The 16,514-nt window shown below is 44.3% G+C and overlaps 1 protein-coding gene across 1 annotated transcript in view; it reads left to right on the forward strand.

Annotated features, from left to right (window-relative positions):
• Window positions 1–305: 305 nt before the first annotated feature.
• Window positions 306–16,514, forward strand: part of SLC9A3 (solute carrier family 9 member A3) — a gene marked incomplete at both ends in the record, with an annotated part of 42,831 nt that continues 26,622 nt past the window's right edge. The window contains one exon of the mRNA XM_080933605.1: window positions 306–507. Within this exon, the coding sequence (XP_080789731.1) occupies window positions 306–507 (202 nt within the window). The remainder of the gene's footprint in view (window positions 508–16,514) is intronic.

Below are 16,514 nucleotides of genomic sequence, written 5' to 3' on the forward strand. Positions count from 1 at the left end.
CAGGAGCCCGCGGCACCCAAAGAGCCCGGACTCCTAGGCTGGGGCCCAACCAACTAGGTGGGCGTGAGCAGGGCAGGCAGGAGTGCTTCTAACCAGCCCAACTGTTCGCGTTCACGTGTGCGCAGCGGGGGCGGGAAGTCCCCGCCCTGGCGCGGGAGGGGGCAGCGGGATTAAAGGCCACCCGGGCGGGCGGGCCCGGGGACCTGACGGCTGCCAGCTCCGGGACGACGCAGAGGGCTGCGACTGAGAGCGCAGCAGGTACTCATCACGGTATGCGTGTGGGCTCCCGGAACTGAGCAGTAGCGATGTGGTACCGGGCAATGAGACCAGGGTGGAAGTCACTGCTGGCGCTGGCGCTGACGCTGACCAGCCTGCGAGGCGCGAGGGGCATTGAGGAGGAACCGAGCAGTGGTGCAAGCTTCCAGGTGGTCACCTTCAAATGGCACCATGTCCAGGATCCATACATCATTGCGCTCTGGATCCTCGTGGCCAGCTTGGCCAAAATCGGTAAGCGGCCCGGGTTTTGTGGATCATGGTATCCCATGACTGAGTCTTAGCCATGCCCTTAGAGTCTATACTACCTGCCTTTGCCCTAGTATTTTGTATCCCTTTCTGGGGAAGAGGCACATTCAGCAAGAGTGCGGTGGGTGCACTATAGGTTGGAGAAGTGCACCAGCTTATCCAGCAGCCCTACAGGGCCAGGGCTGTTCCCACAATCTCATGCTCATGGCCCATTCTACCCAAATCCTTCTCTAGATACTACCCTACTTAGTACTATGGGACTATTGCACTGAGAGACTTGACTTGTACGTGGCACTGGAGTGAACTCTGGGTCTAGAGCAGATAAATAAATAAATAAATAAATAAACAAACAAATAAATAAATAAATAAATAATACTTATGATTAATCCAGGCAAACTCATAACCTCTTGTCTGGAGGGGAAGAGGATTCTCCTCTCTCAGCTGGCTCAGTGAAACTGGGAAGTGGGTTAGAAAGAGCTCCAGCAAGGTGAGAGGAAGGTCAGACCTCTTAAAAATTTAAGAGGATCAAAGCTTTGTTATCTTTGTGGAGGTGGTAAGGATGTAGTCCCTGTGGAATTCGTTAGACCCTTATTTGAGGAAAGAACAGATACAGAGACTCCTAGTCTGCAGGTGTCCTGTAAGGTTATGGAATAAAAGAGGCCTTCCAAGACCCAGGAGGGAGCATGCCTCTTTAGCAGGACAGGGGAGGGAAAGCTATGGAGAGAACATTTACAGAGCTTAGAGTGACTGGTTAATGAAGGCTTTCTTTCTTTTTTTAATTTTATTTCTTGCTTTCTCCTCTTTCTATTCATTTGGCCCATGGTTCTGGCACTGGGCTCTCTTGCACATGCTGTCTGACTGGGTTTTTCAGTAAGGTTTGTGCTGTGTGTTGCTGTGACTAGACAGTACTCAATTCTTCACACCGAGTGTTTAGAAAGGGTCAGGGAGGTTCCAAGGATGCCCTTTCACCAAGCTCATCTGCTTCTTTATAGACTGCAGCATTCTAGTATATGGAGTGAGTGTGTGCCTTCTGTGTTATCTGGGAGCTTCTCTCTGTACCCTTGGACTACAGATTTGGAGTTTAGCATCTCAGTTTAGCAATAGCCAGGTCTATCTGCCATGCTCAGTGCTAGGTCAACACACTAAGGGGAAGCCTGATCCCTGAGGGTTATAACTCTGCTGGTTTCCAGGGGCCATGAACTTGCCCCAAGAAGGGCTGGCCACCAGAGTCAGCAGCAACTCTCTCCAATTTTAGTGGGCCCAGGTGTTAACTATTGTTCAACTTAACCTCACTTCTAACTTCTAGAAATTACGGAGATGATCCTTCTCAGGTCCCCAAGGTCTCCTGGCTGAGTCTTGCTCTCACTGATCCAAGTACTTGCAGCAGATCCTTTCTCCCCCAACATCCTTCCCTGCTTAAACCTACAGGGGTTGAGCCTTGTTGGTCCACTCCATGCACTGTACTGCATGTTACCAACATGCTCAGCTAAGAGCCCGGCCTTTAGGGTCCTTTACCCAGGAAGTTCCTTAAGTATCTCTGCTCCAAGCATCACAGCAAACACCTCCCCACCTTTCAGACTTCATCTGTCCACAAGACCCTCTCCTCCAAGGACCAATGTTGCTGTCCCTCAGTTCCATTCCTTTCAGCCCCAACAATATGCAGCTGCACCAAATCTTCACTGGTATTAATTTCCGAGGCATATTTACTCTAATCAGACCCCACCAGGAACCCATTCTCTTCCCCGAAGACTCACTATAGAAATGGAAAGGGAGAGAGCAATCTGCAGGTTCAGCTCTTCCCTGCTGGCTTTAAGAACCACCAAGGCAGAGACTCTTGGTGGCAGATAAGGTAAGACCTATCTCTTACCTTACAGCTCTTCCCTCAGCTGTGAAGTCTAGATTTATTCAGATCCCTGATGGCCTTGATCTGTTCTTCAGAAGCCTCTCAGACTCCCCCCCTGTACAATCAGTCTCACATGCCCCATCACAGATAGCTCATGGATAGCTCTGTGGGCACATAGCTGATACGTGTGTGGTTTGGGTCATATAGCTGGCACCTCCACAGCTCCTAGAAAAAAAGGACATGGCTCTCACTTATAAGCTCCAAGTACTTTTAAAATGTTCAGGACTGTCCACACGACTTTATCCTCAAGTTGGAACTGCCTTCCAGGAGAGAATGGAAAGGACTTATGCTGATGGAACGCATGTTTTCTTCTGATTATTTTTAACTCCCAGGCCAACCTTATGGTTAGGAGGTCATATTTCTATCAGCCAGTTTTGACCCAGCTGGGGAATAAGACATGGATCCTAGAACACAGGTAGTGTGATTATTGCACTTGGGGACTGAGGAAGGCTAAAGGCAGGGATGTCAAGCCCAGGGTACCTGTCTATAGGACAGAGGTGGTATTCTGGAAAGGTCTGATTGTCTGTGGTAGGAGGGCAGGGTCTACCCTGGGTAGGTGAGGTGCTCTCTTATCTGTCCACATACTCCAATTTGGAAGTCCCTATCCTATAGCCTCAGTGTTGGGATTCAAGGCTGGGTCCGTACTAGGCTACAGGCAGCACTAAGGGTCCACCTACGTCCACCTAGTATCCACTAAGACTCCACCTTGGGTGGATCCAGGCAGCTTCAGGAGCACACAGTAAGAGGTTATTGGGAATAGAGGAAAACAGGGGCAGGAATCTAAAGGGTTGCCAAGGAAGTTAGTAGAGAAGTTGAAGGTAGACTAGAAGCAGCCAGGGGGAGGGGGAGGAGAGTCAAAGGGGAGTTTATGGAAAGTCTAAAGAGAGAATGAAAAGAGACTGGGAAAGGTCAAGGCAAGACTAGCGCAAAACTAAACCAATTTATCTGCAGGCCTTAGAGGACTTTGGTTCTTGCTGAAGTTGTGTTGAGGGTGGACCTAGGTCACGACTGACCTCTCAGACCACTACTTTAGTTGGAAGACAGAGCATAAGACCAGAAAAGCTGTGGGGAGAACAATCAGAGCTTCTGGGCTTTGGGGAGGTGAGGCAGTTGCCCAGACTTACTGGAAGGAAGAGTCCAGACACAGAAGGGTATTTAGCACACAGCTTTTTGTGTCCTTGTATTGTACTAGGAGCAGTGCTGCCTCTATAGCACAGATCCCATCTCACAATTCCTGAGTCTCACAGGAATAGGACCCAAACCTTCTGTCTAAAGCCAAAGAGGGAACCAGGAGTTGATGAAGGAGGCTGGGAGAGTAGGGGAGAGAAATGTGATTATAGAGAACAAAAACGATGTTGTCCCCCAGGGCCTCCTGAAGTACCAGTAAAGGGAATCCAGGCAATAACAGTGACCAACCCCTAGCTGAGTCCTATCTGTAAGGAAATCAGAAACCTCTCAGATCAGAATGGAATGGTGTGGGGCTATACCTGTCAGAGAGGCAGAGGGGAAAGAGCAATCTAGGGGCAGGTCACAGGGCAGAACTCATGTGGTTGAGGGGAGTCTGTAGAATCCGATAAGAGGCACGGAAGGTATAAAGTCTTATTTTGGGGAGCTGCCTCTGGACAGTTGCTTGAGCTGTAAATTCATGCACTTCATGTTACTTCAGCACTTGAAGCCAAAGCATCCTGAGGAGAGAGAAAAGGTTAGGAAGTGCTGTAACAGTGCAGGGAAGAGCCCTGACTAACCCTGCCTGTTTGCACAGGTGCCAATGCCACCCCTTTCCTCCTGCTGCTTTCTAGAGAGAACTATTAGACCTTCTAGGATGGTTGTCCTGGACAACCTCACTGTGAGCTACAAGCCCACTACAAACCGTTCATCATAACAAGCCAGGCTGCTACAGTGCACCTCTGAGTCCTGATAACCATTCAGGTGGCTTCATGCCATGTCATAGCTGTGGGATTCTGATCTATCCCTATAAGCAGTCATGTACTGGGAGTCCCCTTTTGGTTTCTTTGGTAACAAGTGTCTGAGTTTGGGATGCTTTAAAGTTAGGGCTCCCATGGATTTGTGTGTCCTGAGTCTCCCACGGGTCCCCTGTGTGTTTGAATGAGTCTGGCAAGGTTAGGATCAGCTCAGCTGCTCTTTCTCCACCCAGCCCCAGGGTTTGGAGATTCCCTTAGAGAAAGGATTTTTGCCTTCAATGTTGTAGGATATTGCTGTCTCTGGTATCACTGTGCCATGGCTGTTAGGGCCCAGGGCACCATATTTTAGGGTGTTGCATGTCAACACTGAGGTTGAACAGCATCCCACATTCCCTTCCAAAGCTGAGGTGGGTGTGGCTTATCTGATCAATGTGGACAGCTGTTGGATCTCCAGGTACCTCCCTATTGTGAAGAGCTTAGTAGGCCCAGCTACCAGCCTAAGCTACACCCTACTCTGCTGTCCCTTATACCCTCTAGTTCCCCCTCTTCAGCTTCTTTCTCTTTCTGTTCTTTTCTAGGCTTTACTTTTCTCAGGCCTCTAGTCAAGAATACGAATGGGCAAGTGCTGGTAAATTTAGGACATTCTCTAGCTCTTCCTACCTCAGCCCTGCCTTGAGGAGTCATGGACTTGAGGTCAGTGACCAGTACAGTGAAATGTCATTAGTGAGAGACAAGAAGGACTAAGGGAAGAGCTGCCAGTGAGTATCTCATGGCTCTGAACTGGATGCCAGCTAAGTCCTTTTCCAGTTCACAGTTGGAGCGCAGACTCGACCTTCCTCACCCTAAGCCTTGTTCTTCCACATCCAGCTTCCTACTACCCCATCTTTTCCCACCTTAGAAATCGCTAGGCTACTCCAGCCCTTGAGGAAGCCTTCCTTAACTCCAAGCTCTTTTGACTCAAGCAAATATGCAGTTCTGTTCTTACTGAGTAGCTGATAACTGTCTATACCTACCAAGGCTTCTGCAGGGAGTGAATGCATGTGAGGTTTAATGTAAATAGCTGGTTGGATACACAGATGTGTACACGCATGTATGAGTAGATGTCATGCTGTAAGCCTAGTGGCTTCCTACCTTAAGCTCCAAGCACCCCTTTGAACCTGAGTTCAAGGAAGAGATTCCTAAGTCTTTGGTCAAATTCTTCCCCAAACTGCCACCCCGTTTCCTGTGCATGGCATCCCTGGTGACAATGCATTTTTAGGTGTGGCAGGCAAAAGGTGCTCCCATAAGCTTAATGTTCTATGGGTGTGACATCTGAGTGTCAGCCTAGCAGCAGGATAGGTGAAGTCTTGTCAGGCTTGTGTACACTGGCCTTTGCTTCAAGCTGGTTGCTCTTATTGTCCATGTCTATCATTGAGTGTCATTTCTCTAAGAAGTATCTTTTATCTGAAGGAGAGCCCCCAGTCTGCTGGCTACAGGGGACAGGGTTCAGACTGAGGGGCTGGAGAGCTGCTAGGAATGCTGAGGGTGTAACCCATCTTGGACACAGTAAGGAAAGCCTTAGGGTACAGGGATTGAACACTGGCTTAGGCCCTGGAGACCCAAGAACTGGGGACAGATGAGGGTAAATTCTGGCAATATTTACCCTGATCAGAACCAGGATCACTGGGGCTGCATCATTGGTTGGAGAGGGCATAGTCAGGAACAGACGGAGGCTCATTGTTGGGTAAATGGTGTGGACTTTGTCTGGGGCCTCCTGAAGAACACTCGGCCCCTAGGAAGGAGATGGTTAGGAGCAGCTGCTAGGCTCTTGTCCCTAGACATATGTTGAAGGCTTTGTGTGGTTTCACCAGTTCTGCTCCAGAAGCTATCCCTAGAGAAAGACAAAACCAGCATCATTTTCAGGTCAGATTTTTAAGCTCTCCTTGAAGAGGGAAGTTTCCAGTGAGGTGGAGCAGTTTGCTCCTCTCTCCCCTCCCGGACAAGTCAGGAAACCAGCTGGATTTACCACCTGCTGAGTTGATGTGCCAAAGTCCAGTTAGATTTGAGTTCTCTGCTGGGAAAGAGTTTCCCAAGAAAAATGGGAAACTTAAAAGGCCCGTTTTTATGAACTTTTTGAAGAAATGGAGTTGCTGAGGGCTTCGTTCTTAAATTTGGTCAAGATTTGTTCAAGTGATATGGGCCCATAGCACCTCTTCTACTGTTCTGGGGTTGCTTTGTGTGCCTCAACCTGAACACAAAAAGTTAGCATCAGCTAAGCCTTTCTCCTAAGTCCTCTCTGGACTTCCCCAGCCTCCAACTTTGTTGAGGCGGTCCAAGAGACAGCTGCCTGAGGAGGAGATACAGCGAAGTGAGCATAATTGCTCCTTTGAAAAGGAACATGGAGCCTGGGAAACCCTAACTGCAGGGTGGAAGTAATGTGACTTATCTCGGTCACACAAGGAAGACTGGGAAAGTTGGGAGGAAAGGTATAAAAGGCTAGCAGTAGGTGTGGAGGAGCCAATGAAACTCGGAGTCCAGAGCCCTCTTAGGAAGTGTGCGCAAACAGCACAGACTCATCAATGATTACACTGGACCATGTGGGTGCACACACACCTGTGTGTGTGTGCCACTTGTGTGAATAAAAGCATGGGTGATTTTGCATGTGCATACCCAGACTGCTTATGTTCTTGTTCCCACACCTAGACTCTGCTGGAGAAGTGTGTAAGCATACTTTGCCCACATAGTGCTATCTCTGGGCTCTATCTTTTCAACTCATCTAAGAGACCAGTGATTCCCCTGTCCAGGTCAGCCCACGGAGATGACCCCAACCTCTAAAATTAGAAATCCTGAGAGAAATACTGGCCTGGGAGAAAGATTTTAGGACTTCAGGGAGGGACATATGAAAATGAATGGCATATTCTCCCAGGAGACACTGTACATTCCAGGGCTCCTAGAAACACACACATCAATAAAGTGCCTCCCACAGCTGGGCCAGGCGACTCTTGGTTCTTACCTGTATATGTCGAAGCATCTGAAAAGCACTCATGGCAGCCTGGTTTAACTGTACAGGGACAAGCTCCTAACTCTTCAGTACACCAAGCTCTTCACAAGACATGAGCCAGCATCTGCATCTCTCTATGGAGAGGTGTTAAGAAATGGATGTAGCAAGTGAGGTACTTACAAGGTACCTGTTGTCTGAGAAGGTTACAGCACATAATGGTAGCAATAAACAAAATATGCCATGAAAGTCACATATAGATGAAAATGCCATCCCAAACTGGACATTATGTACATATGCATGCTAAGGAATATTTGTGATGGTCAGAGAAAAACTTGTAGGAGACAATTCTGTCTTCCACTATGTGGGTCCTGGGGATTGAACTTAGGCCATTAGGCTTGGCAGCAAGCATCTTTACCTGGTCACTGGCCTGATTTTTAAAAAGACTGATCACCTGAGTTTGTATGGAGTGATGTGGAGTGAGAAGTTACCACATGGTGGAAGGAAATAAATGATTCCTGAAAGTTATCTTCAGATCTCTACATGCATACCCTAGCACACACACACACACACACACACACACACACACACACGAACAAGTAAATGTAATAAAATATTTTGTTCTTTTAAAAATATATGTGCATGAATGTGCATGTGTTGTCACAGAGAACTACTTTCAGGAGTTGGTTCTTTCCTTCCATTATGAGTCTCCAAAACAGAATTTAGGTTCTCAGGCTTGTGGCAGGCATTTTTATTTGCTGAGCCATTTCACCAGCCCAAGTTTCAGCCTTTAATTCTGTTCTTTGAGGTCTGAAGGGTGAATGTGGGTATTCACCAAGAACAAATGGGCCTTGAGCCTAGTCTAGTCCTGAGAGCACAGTATCTCCCAAATTGTGCTGGTGCTGAGTGTGCTGGGGTCATTCACTGTCTTGAGTGCTCACTGTGAGGACAGACTAGCCCCTGGTGTTCTACCACAGTAAGGGTCAGAGAACAAACGGCCTTTTGCCAGCAGGGCAGTCTGTGAAAGCCACAAAGCTGTGTTTGGCTGTTTATAACTCAGTCCCATAGCATGGGATCCTGACCACAACTATGGGAAAGTTACTTTTTAGAATTTAACCCCCCCCCGTGTGTATGTGTGTGTGTTTGTGTTGTGGTGTGTTTAGGGACTGGGTACATGTGTTCATGCCACAGCACATCTATAGAAATAGAAACACAACTTTCAGAAGTTAATTTCCTTCCATTGTGTGTTTAAGGAATCAAACTCAAGTTATCAGGTTGTGTGGTCAGTACTTTTACCCATAGAGCTGTTTTGTAGGCTCCAGTTGTAAGATGTTTAAGAATTCATACTTTGGAGCATTCAGCCCTAATTGGAATGCTTTTATCACACCCTTCCCCTCCAGGTTCAGGGATTTATGCAGAAGAGTACGCAGAGATGGTAGGTGACTTCAAGGAAACAGCGTTTTTCCAGACACAACAGGGTTGATGCACATTTGAGCTCACCCAGAATGTGACAGAATGCACAGACCTGTACAAGTTCAAGCCAGACAAAAATTCAGCATGGAGAAGAGGTAGTGAACACCAAGTCCCAACCTGTTTGCAAGCAATAGCTTCTCGGATAGAGGAAATTAGTTGTAGTCAGCGGAGTGACCCTTGTTATATCAACTACACTCTAAGGCAGGCCTCATGGTTAGGGGTATTTGGAAAACATAAACAGACAACATATTTTTTGTTGTTATTTAGTTGATTTTTTTTGAGAAAGAGAGAGAGAGAAAGAGAAAGAACATGAAGTTGGGTGGTAGGGAGGATCTTGAGGAATTGGGGGAGAGTAAAGATATAATCAAAATATATTGCATGAAAAAAACTTTTAAAAATGAATTCACATTCTCCTGGGAACAAGAAGGGGTGCAAGTTGGCACCATCACCATCAACATCATAGGGGTGAAGGGAATCTGTCTGCCAATGTCTCACCCACTAGAGTTGCTAGGGTGGCCCTTGGACCAAGCCCTCTTAGAATGCATACACATGAACACTGTGAAGATGCATTTGTGGCCTATTTGGGTGTGGCATCTGGTAGAGTGTAACAAGGTATATGGGAAAAATGCCTTGAAATGGAAGAAAATGTGTGTTTTATAGAGTGTACACTGCATTCATGGTGACAGTCATGATGTCAGTGGTGTCTAGAGTCATGAGAGACTCCATGGTCAGGCCTTAGTGGGCTAGATGTAGGATCAGACATCATGCCTTTACCCTGTGTATATCGAAGCTGATCTTGGGCCTTACTGTTTAGCTAATCTCTCTGTTCCCACCATGCTCTGTGTCCTCAAAGAGGCTGTTATGCTCCCAGTGGAGCCTAGGCTGTTACAGAATGGAGGCAGTGAAGGACATCTAGTTGTGGGTGGCTCACGTGATTTCTACATGCAGGCATGCTGCTGCACTATGGCCATCTTCAACCCCAGAAAGGGTTCCATTTTTTGAAAGTAAAAGCTAACAAAATGAGATGAACTGAGGGTTGGTACAAATATAGAAGGTACCCTGGATTTATGTTTATTAGAGTCCCCAGCAGCTGGTGTCTTGGGAGAGTGCTTTGTTCTGCCATACTTGTATATATAAGCTCATACAATACCAGGGCACCCAATGTTGATTTGCTTTTTTTTGGCCTAGGAGTCTGAGGAGGACCCTATTGCACGACCCCCAACTCATCTGCCTTGCAGGCCAACCCCACAGCTTTTGCATTCCAGAGGGCTGTGCTCTACAGATGTAGTTTTTTGCTCTTCCTTTTTGCTTGTAGGGGAAACTGAGCACCAACACCCTTTCCACTGTTACCTTCCAGTGAAAAGTAGGATTTTTATTTGTTCTAATTTTATTAAAATCTGAAACTTAGTATGGTGGGATCACTGTAAATAGCTGGGGTGGCATGAAATTATAACTGTGTGTTCACACCTAGGTGAATAGCAGGACATTTAGCCCACATATGCTCTTAAGTGGTCTGTTGTCCTGACTTGGCCTTTTACAGCCTATGTTACTCTGAGTCACCCATCATGACTTCCATGAGGCTAATTCTCAAAAAGCCAACATACTTAATTTTAAAGTAAAGTTTTAGATTTGGAGAATAATCAGTGTGCTGGTACCTACTCTTGTCAAAACTGCCTCCTCCTTCAGTGGTTAAGAATGTTAACTAGGAGTATTCTTTGTCAATCACATCAAATTGATGCCTATATTAACTTAAGGTACTAACAAATGCATAACTTGCATCCACCATTGTGGTATGTATTTTAACTGCTTTAAATCCCATGTTGACCCCATCTACTTATACCCTCCCCATCCCCTAGCAACCATCCATCTTTTTTAGTTGTCTCTACAGTTTTGTCTTTTCCAGAATGGGATCATGTAGTCTGTGATATTTTTAGACTGGCACTTAATAACATGTGTTTAAGGTTACTCCTCTCTAATAGTTTAATAATGCATTTTTTCCATTAATGGATATACTCAATTTATTCATTTATCCACTGGAGAATGTATTTAAACTTTGGATAATTTTAAATAAAGCTAGCATAAATATCTGTGTGCAAGTTTTTGTGTGGACATAGTTTTCAAGTTCTTTGAACGTGGTGGTTATAAAAGCAGATGCTATGAATACATTTAGTGTTGGAAAAAACAGCCAACTGCTTTCCCAAGTGGTTTCACTATTTTGTACCAACAATGGTGAGAATCTATCACCCCAACTCCATGCCAACATTTAGTGGACAGTGATCTGGACTGTTGCAATTCTGGTCGTTATGCAGTGGACCCTTACGTTGAAACATGCAGTTCTCCCCTGGTACCAAGCAACGTGAAAGTTCTTTTATTTTATTTTTTTCTTTTTGTACAGACTTTTTTTGACAGTCTCACATGTCTGTAGTGTATCTTGATTGTATTTAACCCAAATCATCTTTCCCATTTTCCTCCACTACTCTAATACCTCCCTTTACACCTTTATTTTCTTTCTTAATTAACTCACTAAATCCAGATAGTGCTGCCTGCAAGCACATGGTTGTAGAACCATCTATAAGAACATGGGCAATTTACTGGTTAGTACACTTGAATAAACATGCCCCCCTTTCCCCTAGCAGCCACCAATTGCCAATTGGTCCTCCGTTAGTAGATGGATCCTCATGAGCCCCTGTTCCCTTCAGTTGGAATGCTGGCAGGTTTCTCTTGTGCAGGTCTTACACAGGTGACCACAGTTGTCTTATGTTCCTGAGTGTGGTCATCATATCACATCCAGAAGCCAACATTACACAGTAACCCTTCTCCCATTCTTTCAGCTCTTACATTTCTTTTCCCTATTCCAGGAGAACATCTCTTCATCTGCTTTATTTGACATTTGTGTGTCTCTGATAAAGTTTCTGGCTTGACAGCTGACTCCCTTTTTAATTAAGTTTTTTGTTTTCTAATCAGTTTTAAAGAATTATTATTATTTTTTACTTTGGAGAGAAGCCTTTGTCATTTGTGTTTTACAATTATTTTCTTCCAGTCTCTGTTAACTTTTGATAGTGTCTTTCACAGGACAACAGTGTTTCATTTTAGCTGAAATGGAAATTTCATGTGGCACATGACTCTAACCATAGCACTTGGGAGCCTGAAGCAAGAAGGTGATGAGTTTGAGGCTAGCCTGAGCTATGGGTAGTAAGAACCTGTCTCTTTAAAACAAGAGTTTTTTAATTTTCAGGTTTCTAGATAACTTACCCAGTCCAAATTGCCCTCTCTTGTATTCCCCAATGCCCACACCCGATCTTCTGTTTATCTTCCCCTTCTTACTGACCTTACTTCCATGTCATAAGAATGTTCTAGAATCTGCACGTGTCATTTTTTCAAATGGTTGTTACAAAATACCTCAAAAACAAAATAAAAAACAACTTAAAGAAGAAGGGTTTATTTTGGTTCACAGTGTGAAGGTGCATTCTACCACAGTAGGCAAGGCATGGCAGTGGCGGTGTAAGGTAACAGTTCCCACTGCGTCCTCAGTCAGGAAGCAAAGAGAGATGAATGCTAGTGCTCACCCCACTTTCTTCAGCCCTTGAAGTGGTGTTGCACACATCTGGGCTGGGTCTTTCTACCATGGCTAAACCTCTCAGATATACCTAGAGGTTTGCTTCCTAGGTGATTCCAAACCCCATTAAGTTGACCATCAAGATTAAGCATCACACCATGTTAGAGAAAACATCCTGTACTTATCTCTCTGTGTCTGGCTTAATTTGTTTGATGTGAGGATCTCTGTTTCTAACTACTTTTTCCCAAATGTTGTAATTTTTGTGCTTAATGACTAAAACTTTGTTTGCTTATATAGGGGTCTCTCCCTTCCCCCACCTTCTGCAGTATGTGTTGCTTGTTTTCTTGATTATCATACTGACAGGAGAAAGATGGAATCTCCATGTGGTTTTAATAGTGTTTATATGATAAGTAAGGATGCTGAACATTTTTACATGTTAATATTTATTGGCCAAGTTACCACTTTTCTTTTGGTCTTTAATTTTTTAATATTCTAGATATTAATTTTTTGTCAGACAAACAGCTACAGACTTTCTCCAAAGTTTTTTAATTAACAAATTTGGGGCAGTGCTAAGCGATTACATTCAAGATTTTATGCATGCTAAGCAAGTGTTTCTTCAATGACTTATGTCCTTAGCTTTCCAAAGTTTTAAATTTAACGAAGTCCAATTTACCAATTTTTTTCTTATATGTTTCATACTTTGGGTATTTTATTTAAAGATTCATTATTAAATCTGAGATAATCTAGACTCTTTTCCCCATGTTATATTTTTTTCTAGAAATTGTTTTTACTTTTATGTCTTTAGTCCATTTAGTTCTGTGAGTTTTCTTTTTAAAAATGTTTTAGGATCTGTGTCTAGATTCATACTTTTATATCCATATGTCAATCATTTTAGTACTATTTGTTGAGAAATAATCTGTCTCTGTTGAATCTCCATGCTTCTCTGCCAGCACTGTATTTGCAGCCCTTCTTCCCTCCCTCTCTCTCCCCCCCTGCAGTGATCTGTCTGTTTCCCAGCACTAGGCAGTTCCAAAAGTTCAACAGCCACAGATCTGGTGATGGCGGCATCCATTTTACTGGTTTTCCTTCACCAAAGAGCATTTATTCCTGAGATTCTGCCTCTCCAGATGAAGTATAGGGCAGGATACCTGCATTCATAATAAAGTAGGGAGAACTGGCATTTTGACAAGACTCAGACTTCTAATCCATAAACATGGGACATCCTAATCTATTGTTATCTGATTCTTTCCTTCAAAGTTTATGGCTTTCACAATGTACATCTTGTCACTTTGGGGGAGGGTGACTTATGCATCAGTTTTGTGCTAAGGTATATAGAAGATGCTTTAAATTTCAAGTGCTATGGCTCTTTTGCTGGTATGTAGAAAATCAGTGGAATTTGTGTATGAGTGTTGCGTTCTGTAACCTTGCTGCAGTCACTAATCAGTTCCAGATTTTTTTTAACTTTCATTGACAGTCATATCCATGACTTACTTTCTTGATATCTGAAAACAAGAATTATAGGGACTTGGCTGTGGCCTGTGGCTTTACTGTGTGTTAGGCAATTTAGCATATTGTGACCAAAATATCACGTTAGTAAGAAAATGAATGAAATTCCTACCTGGGAAGGAATTTTGATGTGAGTCCTTGAGATAAGAAGTTTATAGAGTTATGGGAAGAGAATCTGGTCAAGAAACATACAAGATCTGGGTGACAGGTGATGGAGTCATAGATGCACAACATAGATACAGAAACCACAGGAAATCTTGGAGTGTGGTAGTTCCCAGAGGAGGTATATGCTCTATAGATAGAACCTCTTGTTATACCCCCTTCCCACTGGGCCTTCCTGTACTTATTTGTTTCGCTTGCCTTGTGTCTTCCCATCAGGAAGCTGATCCTTCAACTCACAACTACCTGCTTGGGTTTCCATTGTGCTGCATGTGTTCTTGGTGTAGGAGAAGGCCCAGGGTCACTGAGTAAATACACAGCATTCTGCAAACTCTCTTCACCTAGCACAGGGCTGCTAACACAACAGCTGTAATATCTTTCTCTCTTTTGGTTGTCAGTACTGAGACTCCAGCCACTCTAGGATTGTTTGGAAAGAGGCAACCTTTGTCACTATTTCCTTGGCCCTACTGACCAAGATGAACAAGTAAGCTCAGAGGACAGAGTGTCGTGTTCAACTGTCCTCCTGTCCAGGTTGATCTTGGAATACTGTCCCACTGCCCAACTCATATTGTACTCTTCTTGGGTCTTCTGTCGGCCATAACATTCCAGGGTTGTAGTTACTGTAACTGCAAAATTCTTCACAGCATGTGACACATACAATTGCTTACCCACTGCCCATGTAGTTTTCTGTTTTGCCTGAAGTTATTGATATAATTTTATTTTGTGTGTGTATGTGTGTGTGTGTGTGTGTGTGTGTGTGTGTGTGTGTGTGTTGTAGAAGTGTTTAATACCAATCCAGAGTTTCTACCCTACCTTTATCATTCAGTTCCTGGATAAAACATACACACAACTTTATTATTTACAATAAGCCTTAATCAGCACAAAAGCTGGGCAGATGTCTACCTTCTATGCTATTTACCTACCAATCAATAACCCAGAGTTATTACTTACTGTGTTTCATCAGGGTTACTCAACTCCAATTGGCCAGTTCTCAGGGACTTTTTCATGACTCACCTAACCCGTTGTGGCTTCTCCTTCCTCCTTCTCCTCTTCTCTCCTTGTCATTCTCCTCCAATCCAAATCCCAGGAATTCTTAACCCTGCCTATGTCTTGTATGCTTAGCTATTGGCTGTCGGCATATTTATTCACCAATCAAAAATAACTTGGGGGCAAGCTCACACAGTGTCACTTGGGACGATGTGCAGACTCTCTCATGTCTGGGACAACCAGATCTTAGGAGTCCAATATTAGCATTAGAATACAAGCAGCATCAGGCCAACCCACTACATGTGTGCCTACCTATGTGTGCAAGCACATGTGCTCATGCCATAGTATGTATATGATGGCCAGAGGACCAAGTTCAGGAGTTAGTTCTCTCCTTCTACCATGTGGGTCCCAAGTATCAAACTCAGGTCACTTGACTTTGTGCTAATCATCTTGCCAGTGCTGTTGGCATCATTTCCTAGTGCTCATCAGGGAAGTTTTGCTTAAGCCTTGTGCTGCTGTGCTCTATTTGAGGTCTGAGGCTCTCTTGTTTTCTTCTTGAGGGATTCAGAGTCTCCTTGCCCAGCTTTGCCTGATCCCCTGTCACTGTCTCTGTTGACTTGGACTCTTTGCATCCTCTGCTTTTGTACTCAGGTTCCTCTCTTTAAAGTATTTCTTCAGAAGCTTTCCCTTAACCTTCTGGGGGTCAGTATCATAGTGCCAGGGCTAGGGAGTAACCTGATGATCATTGATGTATTATAACTTGGCCACTGTGGGGACAGAGAGGTGCAGGATGTAAGTGCTTTTGTGTCTAGAGTTTGAGACACTGCTTGACTTCTTTCATGGTTGATTTCTGACCTTGGGAGCCATTGTCAGCATTCTTTGTACAGGGATTCCTCCCCATAATATAGGATCCATTCTGTTTAAAATAATATCTTCACAACAGATCTACTTCCCTTATAGACTCATATATTTTCTGCCATTTAGTATAGAAGCATGGCTTGTCAATATATGTATTTTCTTTCTTCTATTTTTTGATAGAATTTCATCTTTCAGTTTTTCTGCTGATTTTTGAAATTACTGTTCTTGTGCTGTTAACTTTTAAGAGGTCTCTTTCCTCTTCTTCCACTTATTTTCCTTCTCTTTCTTTTATATTTGATGATCATTCTGCCTGCCTCCCCATCACATACTAGGATTACAGGCCTGCACCACCACACCCACCCCAAGAAGTGCTGAATCCCTGCATAAACCTCCTTTCAAGAGCACACTTTTTTTTCTTCAGAATATTAGTATCTGACATTTCCCTGCAAGTCTAGCCTCTTACTACCCAAGTATGCATCCCTTACTATTCCCTGAGATTCTCAGCTAGTTCTTGAGCTAAGCAATGTTCTGGGGGTACAAAACCTCATTGGAACCTTGGACAGGAATATTGTGGTTTCTGTGGAGAGACAGAAATACCAGGGTCTTTAGATCTCTACTTCTTTTTGGCCCATACCTTGGAAATAAAGACAA

Source organism: Micromys minutus (assembly GCF_963924665.1).
Source record: "Micromys minutus genome assembly, chromosome: 20".
Lineage (NCBI taxonomy): Eukaryota > Metazoa > Chordata > Mammalia > Rodentia > Muridae > Micromys > Micromys minutus.